At 39.5% G+C, this 20,755-nt stretch overlaps 1 protein-coding gene across 4 annotated transcripts in view; it reads left to right on the top strand.

Moving 5' to 3' along the window:
• The first annotated feature begins 5,552 nt into the window (after nt 1–5,552).
• Nucleotides 5,553–20,755, top strand: part of NARS2 (asparaginyl-tRNA synthetase 2, mitochondrial) — a 227,394-nt gene continuing 212,191 nt past the window's right edge. For 2 of the 4 annotated variants that reach the window (XM_071218289.1, XM_071218288.1), the window contains exons 1-2: nt 5,553–6,071; nt 9,098–9,207. In XM_071218289.1, coding sequence (XP_071074390.1) covers nt 5,931–6,071; nt 9,098–9,207 — 251 coding nt within the window. In that variant the 5' untranslated portion in view covers nt 5,553–5,930. The remainder of the gene's footprint in view (nt 6,072–9,097; nt 9,208–20,755) is intronic. The other 2 variants (XM_058306048.2, XM_071218290.1) reach the window with 1 other exon arrangement.

The following is a 20,755-nucleotide window of genomic DNA, read 5'->3' as shown; positions in this document are numbered from 1 at the left end:
GGCACCAGTTGCTGCATTAAATCAGCCATTGGTTGCCTTGAAGGGAAGGCGATGCAGAACTTTATGAAATGAAAGACAGAGAGAGACACACAAGAGAGGAGGTAAAGATGGGACCAGAGGACTCAACAGCTTTTGGAACTGAGAGCCTCAACCCTAGTTTCCACACTGTATTTATTTGAAAGCTAATGAGCACCTGTTTGCTACAGGAAGCAACTTTAATGTCTTCTACAATAGCAGGAAGCAACTTGCAACATTTTCTACTATAGCAGGAAGCAACTTGCCACATCTTCTACCCTAACAGGAAGCAACTTGCAACATCTACAATAAGGTAATTTACAATAACAGGAAGCAACTTAGAACATCTTCTACAATAACAGGAAGCAACTTGCAACATCTACAATAAGGTAATTTACAACAACAGGGAGCAATTGCAACATCATCTACAATAACAGAAAGCAACAAATAGGTAAGCCAGTTTCTGACAACTGGTAAAAGATCTAAATTGGTCTTACCCAAGAATTTCTGCTTCTCCCTAGATTTAGACATAATTTCCAAATAAGAGCTGCCATGTTTTTTTACATGACTCCACCTCCACCTCCCTAGCCACTGTAATTTGACCAGGGGTGGTATGTAACTCAAGCTAGTCAGAATTTTCACCCTGAATTGTGTTATCTCTAGCTGGAGGAAGAATGTCCTCTTTCTTTCTTTGAGAAGCTGTAAGGATAGAAGTTTGGGGTTACTAGGGGCCAGTCCCCTGCCCCCTGCCCCTTGCCCCCTGATATGGGAGTAAATTCGTTTGAGGTAGAGAGAAAACAGCACTGATTAGCTTTGTGACTTTGAGTTAGTCATTTAAACTTTCTGGCTCTCAGTTTCCTGATCTGGAAAATGGAAGATTGGATTTTAAGGAAATTAATGCTAGCTGCTATAATAAACCCTAAATTTCTGCTCGGTGAATGTGCCTTTTAAAATTAAATTATATTCTGAAGGGACTTGTTAGTTCCTTCACAGAAAACCAAGATCCTTTATAATATCCATCCAATCCTAATGTTTCTACAATTTCTGCATCAAGGACTATTGTCCTCTTTACCTTGAGGTCATGACCTTGAAATCAAGTTTTGGGTGTTACAGTTTCATAAGCAGTGTCATAGGTTATTCAAGCATAATGAAAACTCAGAACAATGACTTGAGCTCCATGGTAGCACGTGTAATGGGTGCCTTGTAGAAACCCTGCAACTTGGCACATTGAACTGAAACCTGTCATGCCAAGCCTGATTAAAACCTTCAACAAAGCTGACAAGTAATGCTGACATTATTTTCAGTCTAGACCTGCAGTATCAAAAGGTAACAAAGAAGATGTTCCACTCCAGGACACTTCAGGGAATGCCGCGGATCATAGAGAGCCCTGTAGGCAGGCTAAAGAAGGCATCTGCTTCATGTTGTAGGGAAGTAATTCAAGGGTTCTTTAAGCATCAGAGTAACATAATGGGTAAGAGGACGGACTCCAGAGCCGCAATGCCAGTGTAATTTGGTACAAGCTATGAAACCTCTCTAAGTTTCAGTTCCTCCTCTGTAAACCAGAGGTGATGATACTAATCTTCCTTTGGAGGGTTAATGTGAGGATTGAGTTAATATGTGAAGAATACTTGGCACATAGTGAGTGTGGCAGTTTGAAGCTTTTGTGGCCCCCAGAAAATCCTGTTCTTTTTTTTTTTTTAATTATTTATTTATTTATTTATTTTAATTACATTATGAAAAATATGAGGTCCCATTCAACCCCCCCGCCTCCACCTCCCACTCCCCCCACAGCAACACTCTCTCCCATCATCATGACACATCCATTGCACCTGGTAAGTTCATCTCTGAGCATCACTGCACCCCATAGTCAATGGTCCACATCATAGCCCAGACTCTCTCACGTTCCATCCAGTGGGCCCTGGGGGGATCTATAATGTCCCGTAATTGTCCGTGAAGCACTATCCAGGACAACTCCACGTCCCGAAAATGCCTCCACATCTCATCTCTTCCTCCTGTTCCCCAAAAATCCTGTTCTTAAAGCAAACCCATTCCTTTGCATATAGACCTATTGTAAATGGGACTTTTTGATTAAATTACTTCAGTTAAGGGCCCTCAAGTAGATTGTATAACCCAGGGCAGATTTTTTTCCCAAAAATATAATTTTAATGAAGTATATAGTTCATACATGAACATAAACAATAAGTATATAGTAAAATTTTTTAACTTAAACAAACAAACATGCCTATTATCATACAGAGTTTCCCTATATCACCCCATCTCCAACACCTTGCAGTGCTGTGAAACATTTGTTACAATCTGTGAAATAGCTTCATCAAAATATTAGTACTAACTATAGCCCATATCTTATGTTTGGTGTATTTTCCCACACCCACTCAATTAATGACACCTTGTATTAGTTAAATACCTTTTTACAGTTCATGAGAAAATGTTCTCATATTTCTTCTAACTACAGTTCCTCTTCTTCCCCTAGATTCCCTCAAAGGGTAGATCTTAATCTTCCTACTGGAGTCCTTGATAAGTGGAGGAATAAAAAGTCTCAGACACAGAAAAAGCTGCAGGGACAGAGAGGAACCTAGAAGGCCCTGGGAACCAGAAGCTAAGAGGAAGCCACTTTAGCCAAAAGTTGAAAGCAAAATGGCCCAGAGGAGAAGGCAGAGCCTGAGACCAGCAGATGCTGCCCTTGTGCCCTGCCAGGTGCCTGATCACTCACAGCTGCAGCTCAAGGAGAAAGATGCTTTGATTTGGATACTCACAGCCTCAGAACTGTAAGGTTTTAACCTAATAAATCCCCCTCGTAAAGCCAATCCATTTCTAGTATGTTGTTCCCAGCAGCATTTAGCAAACTAAAACAGAAATTGGTACCAGGAGAGTGGAGTACATGCTATTCTGCAATCACCAAAAATGTTAAAATGTCTTTTAAAATGGGAAGGGGGGAAGAGTTTGGAGAAAATGTGAGATGCTTGATAGAAAAGGCCTAGATTGCTTTGAAGAGACCATTGGTAAAAATATCGATCCTAAAGATACTTCTAATGAGGCCTTAGAGAGAAATAATGAATTTGTCATTGCAAACTGGAAAAAAGGTGAACCTTACTTTGAAGTGGCAGAGAGCTTGGCAAAATGAGTCCTGATGTTAGATGGAAGGCAGAATTTGAAAGTGAGGAACTTGGATATTTAGCTAAGCGGATTTCTGAACTAAACGTGGCCTGGCTTCTCCTAGAAGCTTATAGTAAAAGGTAAGAAGGAAGTGATAAACTGAGAACTGAACTCATAGGCACAAAGAAACCAGAAATTGTTGATTTGGGAAACTCTGAGCTCCAGAAAATGAGTCCCCAGAGAATAGTGCCCCACGTGAGGGTTTATCTGAACTTGGAACCACCTAGTCATTTTAGTGTAGTCAGGATTGGAAATGCAGTTATCTGGGAAGGACCTGTGGGAAGTCTTACTGCCTACAGCTTGGACCCGTTTCCTGCATGTGAAACAAACAAGCTTGTTACCAGATCTATATGAATGGAACCACTGCCAGCCTGGACTAAAAGGGACAGAAAAGGGACACATTGAAGGGAAAATGACTTCAGAGGCAGAACCATGAAAGCTGAGGTCTGGACTAAAAACATTTTCTCGGGCCAAGAGAGAGACCTCACCCCTGTATGTGCCCCATGCTCCACGTACTCTTCCCTCTCCCTCCCCTCAGAACTTCTGGTGACCACTGACTTTGCATCAGTGTTACAAGTTTTCCCTTACTGAAATAATAATAAATCTACTTTGGCCCATAGTTGCATTCCCCCTTATGTTTGTTCATTCCTATATCTTGAGGATTTGGGATGGTGATGCCCACTCTGCTTCTGATTGAGGGGGGACTTAGAGCCCATTGGGTAGATGGTTGGAACTGTCTTGCTTGCCGTTGTAGACACTCTGTTTTGTTTTGTTTTGCACGGGCATTGCCAGCATCATCATTTTGTTTAACTTCTATTTTTTAAAAATTTAATCCTAAATCTCTTACTATCACTAAGTTACAAAAATTATTTTTTGTATAAATTTAAGAAGTGATTAGTAATAATCTACTTCTGTAGATAACTGTAAAGAAGGAAGGAAGGAAAGAACTATGACTTGAGTAGGGACTGTGTGGTGTTTTTCTCTGTGCTCAGAACTCAGGAACGATTGATATCCTCAGGCTAATGCTCTTAACAACTAAGAATCTCCTGCTGGACACTTTCCCTCTGCCTCGGTCACTCCTTGCCTACCAAAGTGTTCCTCAACATCACCTGGAATTATTAGAAATAAAGACTCAGACTTCAAAATCAGTTGGGAGATCACAGAGGGGTTGTGCTTCTGCACATCTCAGCAGGATCTCAGAGACCACCAAGTAGATACAACCCCAGGTAGTGGTGCTCTTGAGGGTTACAGAGACACCCAGGTCCTGTGGTCATGGCAGATGGCTCCAGAGTTCAGTGCCTCGTCAGTGGGCCCTACTTTGGAATTTATGCTCCTGAGTGTGATGGAGCTGGACTTGGATGTGATGTCTCTATACATGCCTCTTCTGTCCCTTTTATTGAACCTGCGGTTGGTGTATGCCCAGGAGACTTGAATCTCTGGGCTGTCCATGTGCCAGCTGGTCCCTGAGCCTCAGAGGTGTTGCAGCACCTTCTATCCAGTTTGTTGAACTTACCCAAGTCAGCTGACAGGGAGGTGAGGATGGATAATCACCACACCAAGGAACCAAGAGAGTCTACAGCTGCGAGCATGACAGTCCCATCCATCAGCTGTGTGGGATCAAAGCCTCCTCTCAATTGAGAGGTGAAGTGGGCATTGCCACACCCGGGTCCTCAGGATGGAGGAATAAAATGTGGGTTGGAGTGGACTAACTGGTACTCTACTATAGAGTTATTGTGACTTCAGCAATGGAAGATATTATCTCATTGATGTGGAGACAGCGGCCACTAGAGGTGCTGAAGGCAGGGAGAGAGAAAAGGAGATGTGATAAGGGGGCATTTACGGGACTTGGAGTTGTCCTGAAGGATATTTCAGGGACAGATGCCGGGCATTATATATCCTGCCATAACCCACTGAATGGACTGGGAGAGAATGTAAACTACAACGTAAACTATAATCCATGCTGTGTAGCAGTGCTCCAAAAGATACTCATGAAATGCAATGAATGTACCACACTAATGAAAAAAGTTGTCTATGTGGGAAAAGCGGGGGCTGTGGGGAGCGGGGGTATATGGGCACCTACTGTATTTCTTAATTTAACATTTTGTTTTGTGTGATCTATTTATCTTTCAAAACTAAATAAAAATATATATTCAAAATATATATATATATATTCAGGCTTCTCCAGAAGTGGGCTCTCTACTTCCTCCCGGGACAACCTCTGCACCGCAGCGCTTTAGCCCCACCTACCGCAGGCACTGGCTCCGCCCCATCCCTCCGCCGGCTTTCTCCGCCCAGCCCCTGACCCGCCGCCTTTGCAGGCTGGGGTCAGAAGTACGCATGCTCCCTCTTAATCTCCTAGTCGCGTGATGACGTAAGCGGAGTTGTGCGGTGCCGCAGGCGCAGCGAGGGCTGTGCTTCCGGTGGGGCCTCAGATTTGGAAATTGCGCGGTGCAGTGGCGTGCCCTTGCTCCCTGCGGCCTGGCGTTTTTTCGGAGTTTGTTGCGTGGTGTGCCGTCTCCATTCCGCCTTCCAGGGAAGCGGAGGAGAGGTTCTGTGGGGTAGAGCTGGGGGCCCTGGAGGGGAAAGGAGCCACCGAAGCGCTCTGGCGTGCCTGAGAGCTGGGCTGCGACCCGGAAGAGGGGAGCAGCTGAGGCGGGAAGAGAAAGGAGGGACCCTGCGGGCAAGTTACGAACCCGCTGGGACCAGGGCTCGTCCCGCGGAGGGACTGAGGCGGCTGCGCCATGTTCGGCGCCCGGTGCCTGCTCCGAATTCTGCGCTCCTGTTCCTCTGCCCCTTGCCCGAGACATAATCCTGCTGTCAGACTGAGCGTGCGGGACGCTCTGGGGGCCCAGAACGCGAGTGGGGAGCGCGTTAAGGTCCAGGTTGGTGTATGGGAAGGGGGTGGGTTTTTCTTTTTAGTGGACTTCAGTGGCACATCCACCTCTATATTTGACCTGTCAGGTTAGACAGAACGACGATGAAAAGTTAGAAAATGCAGACATCGCATGCGTCCCCACTTTTTTTTTCTCCTTTATTTGCTATTACTTTTCTCAGTACTGTTTTAGATATCTATAAAGTGCTGAAGAATTACTTTTTTCACTATACCAAGGTATTGCCTGTAAATTTCTTGAGCACGTAGAAAAATGTAAACGAACATGGCCCTTCACCTTTATCCCTCGTAATGAGTGTCCTCCTTGAGAGCAGAAACCATGTTTTACCTATCTTGGTCATCTCACATGGATAACAGTAAATGTTTGTCTAAACCATTCCTTTTGTTCATCTTTTAGCACCTCTGCGCCTGAGAAAGGGCTTTGCCTCTTTATTTGTTCAATACCTTAGAAGAAAGAGTGCAGTTTAGCAGTTTGAAAGAGCTCTGGAGTCAAACAGCCTAGGTTTAAATTTCCTCTGCCTCTAAGCCCATTAGGGAAATGTTATGATGTGCTCTAAAACCTTGGTTTCCCCTTACAAAAATGAACTTAATAGTCTGCCTCATAGGATGCTGAAGATTAAATGAAATAATAGAAGGCATTTAGAACAGTGCCTGTCTTACAGTTAATGAATATTAACTGCTATTATTTCTCTTGCTAATAATATTTGCTGCACCTCCACATGGAAGAATTCCCTGTCAAGGAGCAGACAAAGTTGTTACTCTCCTGCTCATTAGGTTGCTGAAATGCTCACAGTGATCCAGTTATTTTTGTTGTCCTCATATCCTTGCTTTTTAGCAGTATGACCAACTCACCCCTCTTTACATTTCTTTGGGTTTCCTATTCTTCCATGGTCCAAATAAAAACCTTTTCTTGTATTAAATTTATTAATTCAATTTTGTGTGCTAGTGAAGAGAAAATGCAAAGATGAAAAGTGCAAATCTGCTTAGGTGAGAGGCTTTCATTTTAGTGATTTTAAGTTCAATATGGTGGCCACTAACCACTGTGGGCTCTGAGTACTTGAAATGTGGCTAGATGAAATTGAGATGTACTGCAAATGTGTTAAAGAACAAAAAAGAATGTAAACTATCTGAATATGTTTTATTATATTGGTTACATATTTTTAATATTTGGGTATACTCAAATATTAAACTTATTTCCACCCATTTCTTTGTACTTTTCTTAATGTGGCTCACATTTCTTTTGGATAGCTCTTTATACCACTAATATTTAACACTAATGTAATATTACTGGTATAAATAAAGAGCTATGAGGAAGCTGAGAGCAAAGTTCTTAATTGCATGAGGAGGTTAGGTAATATGCATGAGTGACATTTCAGCTGAGTTCTAAAGAATGTGTTATCTGGCAGAGGAATTGGTGATGGAGTGGAAATAGCATTCTAGAAAAGCTTAATTGATGAGAGAATACACTTGGAAGTAACAACTGTATTTGAATCCCAGCCCTACTACTTGGTAACTGGAACCTGGCTTATTAGAGAGGTTATCCTAACTAGATATGGTTCTTGAACTCTAAATTGATAATAATAATTTACACCTTATTAGGCTCTTTTGAGAATTAAGTAACACAATATTTTTGAAGAGCTTCAAAAAACACATAAAAAGTGGTCAATAAATATTAACCTTTACTAACATGTGAAAAGTTAGTAAGAGTGATGGTTTAGAATTTACTACTGATCATGTATGACCAAAGAGCAGTACCTTTGGGAAAGTTTGTTGAGATTAAACCAGAAAGATAGGCATGCTCCATATCATGTAGGGCCTTGTGCGTGAGGCTGAAGCAATTACACTTTAGTTAGTGTAGCCCTCGTTAAAGAACAAAGGCTTTCTAATCAGACTTGGGTTCAAATTCATGATATACCCTTAACCAGCAATATAACCTTCAACAAGTTATTTAAGTTTTCTAGTCCTCAGTTTCCTCATTTGTAAGATGGAATAATAATGCATAGAGCTGTTGTGATGAAGACATGAGACTATAAAAAGAAGGTAGAATATATTCATTATATTGTAGGTATTTTTTCATTGAAAGACATGGATTACTAGTTGTAGGCAATGCCTTCAAACCAACTAAAGACTGATTCTTTTCCTCAAGCATTGTGGACATGCAAGTAGGTGATAAAGGAGCTTTAATAAAAAGTGTCTATAGGGTAGGTGTGGGCACAAAAATAAAAGTTTTTTTTAAGTAGTATTGTCTATTACTTTTCTCTAGCATGTTTGATGGTGAATGCCTGTTCCTATTTATTTATTTTTCACATATGGGATACTTCACCTGTGTTCATTGTCTGCTAGAGGAACGTTCTGTCTTAATTCCTATGCTAGCTTAAATTGGGTGTGATCTGAGAGGACTGTTTTTAGTGTTACAGGTCTACTTGACATCTCCTTGTACTTACCAAGTACCTGTTATTTAAATTCAGAGTGTCTTTGAAAGTTAATGTATTAGTTAATATGTGTTCATAATGAGAAGTTTTTTAAGACCTTTTTGTGCGATGCTTTGTAAAAGGAAAAAACATTCCATTAAAATATTTCTGTCTATAATGATATAATCTCCTTTCTGAGAATTTTATATAAAAGGAGAAAGGCACAAAGATATATGCCCTGTTATTCATAATAGAGGAGAGAAAATGAAATACCAGGATACCAGGAGTAGCCAACACTGGGAGAATTGGTTATATGAATTCAGCTTATAAAATGGATGGACTATTAGGCACCCATTCAAATTGATGTTACATTAACAAAACAAAAAAAACTATCAAAGTGTGTGTATCACTATGATAAGAACCTTATAAAATATGCATATGCATATGAGTGAATCAAAAGCAGTTGATTTGTTAAAGCAGGATTATGCTTCATTTTTTCCCTTTCATTTAGTCTTCTATGTATGCATATGTATAATATGCATGTAATGAAAATGTAAAATGTTTAAGTGTCTGAAGTTCACATTTAGAAATAATTCTTTCCTTTTAGGGATGGATTCGTTCAGTCCGATCCCAGAAGGAAGTCTTGTTCCTGCATGTTAATGATGGGTCATCTTTGGAAAGCCTTCAGGTTGTTGGAGATTCAAGTTTTGACAGTAGGTGAGTAAAAAAAAGTTCTTTCTTTTTTTTTCGGTTATGTTTTCTGCTCCATATTCTAATCTGGTGTTCACATTACTAACTGGGTCATCTTCCTTTAAAAATCTGCTTCCCATGGCTTTGAGGATCAAGTCCAAATACTTGACATTAATATCCTTCAAGCTTAGCCTTTTCCTCCTCTTTATAACATCGTCGCAGGCAACTAATGCCCCCCCCACCTATGCTTTACTTCATTTTTTTCCCCTTCATTCTTTAACTACTTGCATCTCCCCTAAGCTGTTCTGCCCTTAATGTTTTCTAGATATTAATACATGTTGCTGCCTGTGCCTGATACAGCCTCTTTTTCTTCATTTTCGCTTCTCTTTCAGAATTTCAGTTTTAATATTAGATGTTCCCATCCCTTGACTGCCTGGTGCCCCCTCTGCTGTGCTCCCATAGCATTCTGTGCCTATCTCTGTTGTAGAATGTATCATATTGGATTGCCTCCCCTGTTGGACTCTTGATTCTTTAGTTAGGTTTTGAGCACTGAGGAACAGAACATTATTCTAATTTGTTATACTATGAGTGATTGTTATTCCAAGCACTGTTAAGGTTAGTGCTCTCCACATATTGAATAGTTCATGGATTTTCAGACTGTTTGGTCAGTTGGGCAGAACAACAAAAAAATTGTTCTGATCTAATAGTAAACTTTTAAAAAAAGTTTATTGTTTTTCTGTTTATAAAATTAATACATACTCATTGTTTAAACTAGGAATGTAATGAACTTTTACAAACACTCCGTTTTTCATAATCAAGAGATAAGTATTAACAATTTGGTATATTTTCCTCTATCCTTATTTCCATAGATATTTACATTTTTAAAAGTGCATTTTCCAAAGGCAGTCTCTAACATTATCGGATTCTCAAGAGTCTGTGACCAGTTTCCAGAAAAGGCTACCAATGATAAATGTAATCCATCCTTCTACAAATGAGGAAACTGAGGATCAGGGAGGTGAAGTGATAGGAAGAAACATGTTTGGAAAGAGTATCACTAGAGCTAACTTTGAATCCAGCCTCTTCCATCTACTAGCTGGATGAACTTGGGCAAAGTTTTGACTTCCCCAAACCTCGGTCTTCTCATCTATTATCTACCATTTCCTTCAGAGTTGTTATGAAGACTAACCAAGAGAATATATGTTAAGTACTTAGTATACTGTCAGGCACACTGATTAATAAATACTGGATCCTTTGCTCTTTTCCTTACTTAAATTTATATTTTGTGCTAACATGGTGGTAGACTTGGTTGGTTTTCCATTGTCCTATATGAGATCTCCTTCTGTAATTTAACTTTAAAATTTTTTTTTTTTTCACCTTTCTACACTGTTTGGGTCTTAGAGTTCAGGATGAAAGAGTTCCACATTCACCTTTATATAAAAATAGCCTCACAATCCAAAGTAGCTATCTGTAACACCTGCCCATAATCTAAAAATTTGCTTTTACCCTCTTGTTTGGTAGTCTGTGCTACAAAGCCTAGATCTCCTGCTTATAAATGTGGTGAGATGAGTTGAAAGTAATGCAAGAAAGGGTAGAGCTCAACTTCTCTGTGGTCCGTCAGGATAGGGACCCTTGGCTATCTATTCTAAATCTCAGGATCTGGATCTTGTACAGTTCCATGGATTTTTTAATTTTCAATTTTTATTTTAATAACATATATACACCCTAAAATTTCCCTTTTCAAATTCAGATATGTAATTCAGTGCTGTGAATTTTGTTCACAGTATTGTGTTATCAACACCACCGTCCATTACCAAAACTTTTCCATTATCCCAGATAGAAACTCTGTACCTTTTAAGAGTACTCCCTATCCCCTACCCCCACCCTGTCCCCTGGTAGCCTGTGTTCTAGGTTCTGATTCTATGAGTTTGTTTCTTCTAATTATTCCATATCAGTGAGATCATAATGAAATCTGTAAGGTTCATCTTTGTTGTTGCATGTATCAGAACTTCATTCCTTTTTACGACTGACTAATAGTCAATTACGTGTATATACAACATTTTCTTTAGCCATTCATTTCATTGGTTGATGTTCACCTGAGATGCTTCCATCTTTTGACAATTGTAAATAATGCAGCTATGAACATCGATGCACAAATAACTGTTTTAGTCCCTGCTTTCATTTCCTTTGGGTATATACCTAGAAGTGTGATTGCTGGATCATATGGTAATTCTATACTTAATTTTCTGAAGACCCACTTAACTGTATTCCACAGTGGCTATACCATTTTATATTCCCAACACAGTGAGTATTCCTGTTTCTCTACATCCTTTCCAACACTTATTGGATATTTACATTTCAATACAGAATTTAACTCAGAATATAGGTATAGTTTTATATCTTTATTTTTAAAGTAAGCTTTATATCATTTTCCATAATAACAGGCAAAAGGCAGCTTTATGAATTATGGAAGAGTTACTGTAAAAAAATTCTGTCTAGATACATTTATCTCATTTAATCCTAAAAATAAACTCAGTTGTTTCTCCAGTGTTCAGAAAGATACGTAAATGAGCACAGATTGGTTAAATGGCATGACCAAGGTTTTCTTGTTAAGGAAGAAAATACAGGAAAAAAATGCTGAATCTTATTCATATCTCATAAAATTAAACCCCATATTCTTTTTTTTTACCTTTACCATGGATATAGTACCTTTTTTGCCTTTGCTACAAAAATATTACCATGTTCCTGCTAACTGTAGCCTATAGGTTACATTAGTTGAAGTTTTTCCATATATGCACCATTTTTAACACCTTGTAGTAGAAAAACATTCTTGTATTTATATTATTAGCCACAGTTCTCATATATCACCAAAATCACTGTTATACAGTCCCTATATTATCCTCTAGCTGTCTTTCATTAACATTAACCTCCCTAGACTACCCATTTCCACCACAATCACCTTTATAAATCAACAGTTTGTTCTACTCATTGTAATGTTGCCATCAACACTGTCCATTACCACATATTTTACAGCTGACCTTATTAAACATTCTACATATATTCTGTATCAGCTCCTCCTTCTCAACCCACATTCTGTCTTCCACTAACCTATACTCTATAGTACAGCTCCTTAAATTTACTCAAAGTATTTAGTTTTTGTATAGTGAGACCATATGATATTCGTCCTTTTGTGCCTAGCTTATTTTACGCAACATAATTTCCTCAAGATTCATCCATGTTGTCATATGCATCCTGATTTCATTTCTTACAGTTAAGGAGTATTCCGTTGTATGTATACACCACATTTTGTTTGTCTGTTCATTGGTTGACAGGCCCTTAGGTTGTTTCCGTCTTTTAGCAATTGTGAATAATGCTGCTATGAATATGGATGTGCAAATATCTGTTTGTGTCCTTGCTTTCAGTCCTGAATACATCCCTAGTTGTAGCATTGCCAGATCATATGGCAGTTCTATATTTGGCCTCCTGAGGAACTGTCAAACCATCTTCCACAGGCTACACCATTTTATAGTACCATCAACAGTGAAGGAGTGTTCCTATTTCTCTACATCGTCTCCATACTTGTACTTTCCGGATTTTTAAAATCATGGCCATTCTTTAAGGCATGAAATTATATCTTATTACAGTTTTGATCTGCAGTTCCCTAATAGCTAGTGAGGTTGAACCTTTTTTTTATGTGCTTTTTTTGCCATTTGTATTTCCTCTTTGGAAAAATGGCTATTCAAGTCTTTTTTTTCCTGCCCTCTCCCGCTTCCCCCTTATTCAAGTCTTTTGCTCATTTTTTTTTTAATTGGGTTGCTTGTCTTTTTATCATTGACTTTATATAATGTGAAAATCAAACCCCTATTGGATGTGTGGTTTGCAAAGATTTTCTCCCATTGAGTAAGCTGTTTTTTCACCATCTTAAACAATTTGTTTGAAACACAAAAATGTTTAATTTTGAGGTCCCCTTTATTTTTTTCTTTCATTGCTAGTGCTTTGGGTGTAAGGTTTAAGAAGCTACCACCTACCACACGATCTTGAAGATGTTTAGTTATATTTTCTTCCAGGAGTTTTATGGTCTAGATTTTATATTTAGGTCCTTGATCCAATTTGAGTTAATTTTTGTGTAAGGTAGGAGATAGGAACTCTCTTTCTTTCTTTTAGATATGGATATCCAGTTTTCCCAGCACCATTTGTTGAATAGGCTGTTCTGACACAGGTGGCTGGATTTGACAGCCTTCTCAAAAATCACTTGACCAGGGAAGCAGCTGTGGCTCAATCAGATGAGCTCCCATCTACCATATGGGGGCCCTCGGTTCGCTTCCTGGGGCCACCTTGTGAAGACAGGCTCACCTGCACCTGCATGCTGCGGAGCACTGCCCAGCCTGCAGAAGCAGCGGAGAGCCAACTCAGCAAGGTGATGCAACAAAAAAGAAGGGATACAGGCGAGAACACAGAAGAGCCCACAGCAGGCAAGCCACAAGGGGGGAGGGGAAGTAAAAATAAAATAAATACAGACAGAAGAACAAACAGCGAATGGGCACAGAGAGCAGAGAGCACACAAAAAGCCTCAGGGTGGGGGGAGAAAATATCACTTGACCGTAGATGCGAGGGTCTAGTTCTGAATTCTTGATTCAATTCTATTGATCGATCTATCTTTACTCCAGTACCATGCTGTTATTACCATCGTAGCTAAGTAATATGCTTTAAAGTTGGGAACTGAGAGTCCTGCAACTTCATTCTTCTTTTTTAAGATATTTTTGGCAATTTGGAGGCACTTACTCTTCCAGATAAATTTGATTATTGACTTTTCCAGTTCTACAAAGAAGACTGTTGGAATTTTTATTGGGATTGCATTAAATCTGTAGATCGGTTTGGGTAGAGTTGACATCTTAATGCTATTTAGTGTTCCAATCCATGAAGACAGAAAGTCCTCCCATTTATTTAGGTATTCTTTAGTTTCTTCTAGCAGTGTTTTATACTTTTCTGAATACAAGTTCTCTATGTCCTTGGTTAAGTTTATTCCTAAATATTATTTATTTATTGTGAATGAAATTTTTTTTCTCATTTCCTCCTCAGTTTGCTCATTAGTAGTTTGTATAAACACGATTGATTTTTGTGAATTAATCTTATATCCTGCCACTGTGCTGGAATTGTCTTTTCTAGTGGTTTTCTTGTGGCTCTTTCACGGTTTTCTCAGTATAGGATTGTATTGACAAATTGTGTAAGTTTTACTTCTTCCTCTCCTATTTGGGTGGCTTTTTCCCCCCTTTTTCATGCCTAATTGCCCTAGCTAGAACTTCTAGCACAATACTGAATAATAGTGAATATAGTGGATATCCTTGTCTTGTTCCCAATTTCAGCAGGAAAACTTTCAGTCTTTCACCATTAAGGACAATGTTAGCTGTGAGTTTTTCATATATGCACTTTTTCATATTGAGAAAGTTTCCTTCTATTCTTATCTTTTGGATGTTTTTGTCAATAGCAATATTGTACTTTGTCAAATGCCTTTTTTTCATCATTCGAGATAATTATGTGATTTTTCTTCGATTTATTAATGTGATGTATTTCATGTTAATTTTCTTTCGTTGAACATTTGCATACCTGGTCCAAAACCCACTTGATCATGGTGTATAATTTTTTAAATATGATTTTGGATTTGGTTAGCAAGTAATTTGTTGAGTGTTTTTACATCTGTATTCATTAGAGAAATTGGTCTGTAATTTTCTTTTTTCTTAATATCTTTTTTTGGCTTTAGTATTTGGGTGATGTTGGCTTCTTAGAATGAGTTTGGTAGCATTCCTTACTGTTCAGTTTTTTGGAAGAGTTTGAGCAAGATTGGTATTAGATTGCCTTTGAATGGTGGGTAGAATTTACCTATGAAGCCATCTGGTCCTGTACTTTCCATTTGGGGGAGGTTTTTGATGACAATTTCAATTTCTTGTGATTTGTTTGTTAAGGTCTTCTTTTTCTTCTAAGGTCAGTGTAGCTCGTTCATATGTTTCTAGGAATTTGTCCATTTCATCAACCTTGTCTAATTTGTTGGCATACGTTTGTTCATAGTATCTTTCTATTTTTTCTGGTTCAACGGTAATGTCTCCCTTCTCATTTCTGATTTTATTTATTTGCGTCTTTCTTTTTGTTGTTGTTAGTTTAACTCAGGGTTTGTTGATTTTGTTGATCTTCTCACTCAAAGAAGCAACTTTTAGTTCTGTCGATTCTCTATTGTTTTTCGAGATTTGACTTATGACCCAACATATGGTCTATCCTGGAAAAAGATCCATGAGCACTTGAGAAGAATGTATATCCTCCTGTTTTTGGATGTTATATGCTACAGATGTCTGTTAGGTTTAGTTCATTTATATTGTTCAGACTCTGTTTCCTTATTTATCCTCTGTCCTGATATTCTATATAATGCCGGGAGTGGTCTGTTAAAGTCTCCAGCTACTATTGTAGAGACGTCTATTTCTTCCTTCAGTTTTGCCAGTGTGTGCCTCATGTATTTTAGGGCATCTAAGTTAGGTACATAAATATTGATTATGGTTATTACTTCTTGGTGAATTGTCCTTTTATTAATATATAGTGACTTTCTTCATCTCTTATAAAACTTTTGCATTTAAAAAATCTGTTTAATCCAATATTAGTATTGCTACTCCATATTTTCTTTGATTACTATTTGTGTGGAATATCTTTTTCTAACCTTTCACTTGCAGCCTGATTGTATCCTTGTGTCTAAGGTGAGTCTCTTGCAGACGGCAAATTGATGGTCATATTTTTTTTATCCATTTTGTCAGTCTATATAATTTGTTTGGGGAGTTTAGCCCATTAATATTTAGTGTAACTAATGTAAAAGCATATACATCATCCATTTTATCCCTTCACTTTTTTTTTTTCTTGAGGTCTTGGGGCTAGGGATTGAAGCTGGGAACTCGTATATGGGAGCTGATGTTGAGCCGTATCAGCTCCCTGAGTTGGTTATTTTGTTTGTTTGCCTGTTATTTGTTTTTTTGTTTATTTTTAGGAGGCACCAAGAACTGAACCCAGGAACTCCCATGTGGGAAGCAGGTGCTCAAATACTTGAGCCACATCTATTCCCCTTCCCTTGGCTTCTTTGTGTTGTTATATCTTATTATTGTCTGTCTTTTTACCCTTTCACTTCCTCATATACTCTTCTTTTTTACACTCTTCTCCAAACCTCTTGCTCTTGTCTTTTTCAGGCTGTAACACACCATTTACTGCCTCTGTAGATCTGGTCTTTGATGACATACTCTCTCATTTGTTTGTCTGTGAAGGCTTTAAACTTACCTTCATTTCTGAAGTTTAATTTTGCGGATAAAGAATTCTTGGCTGGGAGTTTTTTCCTTTCATTACCTTAAATATATTGCACTAATGCCTTCTCACATCCATGGTTTCTGATGAGAGATTAGTATTTAGTCTTATTGAGAGTCCCTTGTAAATGACATACTGCTCTTTTTTTTTTTTTTTCCCCTGCTCTCAGAATCTTGTCTTTATCTCTGGCATTTGACATTCTGAATACTAGATGTCTTGGGTTTATTCTGTCAGGGTACATTGTCCTTGAATACTGGTGGACATGTCTTTCATAATAATTGGAAAATTTTCAGTCATTATTTCCTCAAATATTCTTTCTGCCCCTCCAAAAAATGCATGTTTATGCATTTCAGGCCATCATTCAGTTCTCTGAGACTTTGTTCAATTTTTTTCCATTCTTTTCTCTCTTTTTTCCTGTCTTTTCTTGTGCAGATGCTCTGACTTATAATTCAGTAATTCTTTCCTCTATCAGTTCAAATCTGCTGTTATAGTCTTCTAATGTATTTTAAAAACCATCCATTGTGTTTTGCATTCTCATAAGCTCTGTTTGCTTTCTTTGCAGGCTTTCAAATTGTTCTTTATGCTCAACAGTGTCATCTTAATATCCTTTATCTCTTAGCCATATTTTCCTTCAGCTCCTTAAATTAAAGAGATTTATGTGAATGCCATTGATTAGTTATCTTACATCCTGTTTCTTAGTACAGCTTGTTATTTTGTGTTGATATCTCAGAATCTGATTGTATTGGTGATTTTATTCTGTTGATCAATTTCTCTCTTTTGCCTAGTGGTTGTATTTTACAGCTCTCCTTGATTTGTGGTTCACTTTTTTCTAAAATTTTAAGGTTACCCTGTTTAAGTTATCAATACAGGGGCAGGGAGCCCCTAGTAGAGCATGGACCAGATCTATGGTGCCTGGGAAAGATTTGGAGAGAGAAGACTTGTCTTCTTTCTTTACCTGCTGGACAGCAAATGGTGCTCTTTGGCAGACCTTTTCATGCAGATGAATCCTTCAGTTTCCACTGATTGGATCTTCTGCATCAGCAATTCAAAACTGGGTTATGGGGACTTCCAGGAAGATGGCAGACTAGAAATACAAGAGACTCTTTTCTCTCCAGAAAAATAGCTAGAGGACAGGCAGAAATGACCTAGGAAAAAATTTCTAGGGTTTGGGACACCAGGGGAAGGCTGGACACTGCCCAGAAGAGAAAGGGACAAAGAAAAAATATTGACACAGCAAAACTATGAGTTAAAAGCAGGAGCTGCTGGGAAGCAGACTTGGCCCAGTGGATAGGGCGTCCGCCTACCAAATGGGAGGTCCATGGTTCAAACCCCGGGCCTCCTTGACCCGTGTGGAGCTGACCCATGCACAGTGCTGATGTGTGCAAGGAGTGCCGTGCCACGCAGGGGTGCCCCCATGTAGGGGAGCCCCACACGCAAGGAGTGTGCCCCGTAAGAGAGCCGCCCAGCACGAAACAAAGTTCAGCCTGCCCAGGAATGGTGCCACACACATGAAGAGCTGACTCAGCAAGATGATGCAACAAAAAGAGACACAGATTCCCATGCTGCTGACAACGAGAAGTGGACAAAAGAAGAACACGCAGCAAGTGGACAAAGAGAACAGATGACTGGGGCGGTGGGGAGAGGGGGAAGGGAAGGGAAATAAAAAAACAAACAAACAAAACACCAGGAGCTGCTACTGCCAGCACCCTCCTCCACACTAAAGACACTTTAGAATACTCAGACCACTGGGCCATCGGCTACAGAAGAAGAGGGCTCCAGGGATCTACCTCCCCAGGAAAGGGGAGAGAGGGACATAGCATAAGGCTGACTCAGCTTTTTTTTTCTCTTAGTTTTTTTCAAATGTTGCATTAAAAAATATGAGGTCCCCATGTATCCCTCACCCCCCTCACCCCACTCCTCCCACATCAACAACCTCTATTCATCATCATGGATTGTTCATTGCATTTGGTGACTACATTTTGGAGCACTGCTGTACCACATGGATAATGTTTTACATTGCACTTTACACTTTCCCCCAGTCCACCCAGTGGGCCACGGCAGCACATACAGTGTCCAGCATCTGTCCCTGCAGTACCACCCAGGACAACTCCAAGTCCTGAAAATGCCCCCACATCATATCTCTTCTTCCCTCTCCTTACCCTCAGCAGATACCGTGGCCACTTTCTCTACATCAGTGCTACAATTTCTTCCATTACTGATCACAATAGTTCCATAGTAGAATATCAGTAAGTCCACTCTGGTCCATACTCTATTCCTCCATCCTGTGGACCCTGGGATGGTTATTCCCCTCCACCTCTACATCAGGATGGGCTTAGATTCCACATGGATGATGGATGCAATTCTCCTGCTTGCAGCTATAGACACTTTTGGCTCTCTGGTGTGGTGATTGACCTTCACCTCTCTGTTACCTGGCCAGGGTAGGTCCAATAAACCAGACTGTAGGAGTTGCAGGTCTCCTGGGGCTCAGGGCCTGGCTGTCACATGGACAGTCTAGAGATTCATGTCTCCTGAGTATACACCAACCCCAGTGCCAACTACAGGTCCAGTAAGAGTGACAGAAGAGACATGTAAAAAGGTCACATCTGAGTCCAAATCCATCACACTGCGGAACACTAACTCCAAAGTAGGGCCAACTGACATGGCACTGAACTCCAGAGCCATCTGCCGTGACCATAGAACCTATGGGTGTCTGTAGCCCTCAGGAGAACCAGTACCTGGGGTTGTCTCTACTTTGGCTGTCTCTGGGACCCTGCTGAGGCATGCTTAAGTGCTACCCCTCTGATGACCACCCGACTCTTTTTGGAGACTCCTAGCCATATAAACTCATCTGTCCTTTCCATTTCCCCCCTTTATTCAGGTCAAAAAGCAATATTTAACATGATATTACATGTAGACTGAGATATTTTGCTTGTCTGAGTCAAACCTTTTATTCAAGGTCTCTTTTTAGTTACATCATCAGCTGGTGTTTGGTAGTAATCCCTTGGCGCCAGGGAGGCTCATCCCCAGGAGTCATGTCCCACACTGGGTGGAAGGTAATACATTTGTATGCTGAGTTTGGCTTAGAGAGTGACCACATTTGAGTAACATGGAGGCTCTCAGGAAGTAACTCTTAGGCTCCCTGCAGCTCTAGGTCTAATTCATATTTCAGGCACATAGGCTCATAAGTGTAGTCATCAGTATCAAGGGCTCATTGTTGGACCATCCTTCTTTATTGGTCTTTGCCATTGCACTTGGGGAATTGTTGCTGTTCCATTGGGGAATGTGATCGAGCTCCCCTGGCTGGGAACTCAGCACTCCCTCAGTTGTCGCCTTTAACTGTTACTACTATGAAAATATCCAATCATTCTATGTACCATGTATCCATGCCCTCGAGAACTCCCTCCCAACCATGTGCCCCCCCCAACAACAACACCCCACACCAGTGTTCCTCCCCCGCCATATGGAACCTCTCTGTGGTCCAAAACTTCTTCAAAAATGAAGCCTAATATATTGCCAAGTGGCCCAAGAAAAGGAATATATCAAAGCCCCAGAAGAGATGCAGGATTTGAGACAAGAAGATGCACACATATTTCCAAAATCAAATTAATGTGTTTAAAGACAATATGGCTAAAGAGAGAAATGACATCAAGAAGATACTGAGCAAGCACAAAGAATTTGAAAACCTGGATAGAAAAGCTCATGGGAATGAAAGACACCATAGGTGAGATGAAAAATACATTAGAGGATGAACCCAGAGGAAGTTATGTTGAATGAAGCAAGCCAGACACAAAAGGACAAATACTGTATGATTGCATATTTATATGAACTAAATATAATGTGCAACATATATGATTCCATTTATATAAAATGTAAATGTAAATCAATTTATGAAGATGAAATTTGACTAGTGGTTATGTAGGAATAGGGAAGGCATTCTAAGGGGTGTGGAGTTTTTGTTTTTGGAGTAATAAAATCTAAAATTTTTTGTGGTGATGAACGCACAACATTGTGATTGTACTAAAAGCCATTGATTACTCATTTTAGGTAGATCATAAGGTATGTGAATATATCTCAGTAAAATTGCTTAATAAATAAATAAATGCTTGTGCAAGAATCGCCAGATATAGCAGCTATGAACAGCAGAGGAAACATTTTAGAGGTGAAGAATTTTCTTTTTGTTTTTTGTTTATTATTATTGTAATTATGGAAATAATGAAAACGCTATAATAATGATTGAAGTGATTAATGT

This window comes from Dasypus novemcinctus, chromosome 10 (assembly GCF_030445035.2).
Source record: "Dasypus novemcinctus isolate mDasNov1 chromosome 10, mDasNov1.1.hap2, whole genome shotgun sequence".
Taxonomy (NCBI): domain Eukaryota; kingdom Metazoa; phylum Chordata; class Mammalia; order Cingulata; family Dasypodidae; genus Dasypus; species Dasypus novemcinctus.
The sequence above is the reverse complement of the archived record's forward strand: the minus strand, read 5'-3'. Positions and strand labels throughout refer to the sequence as shown.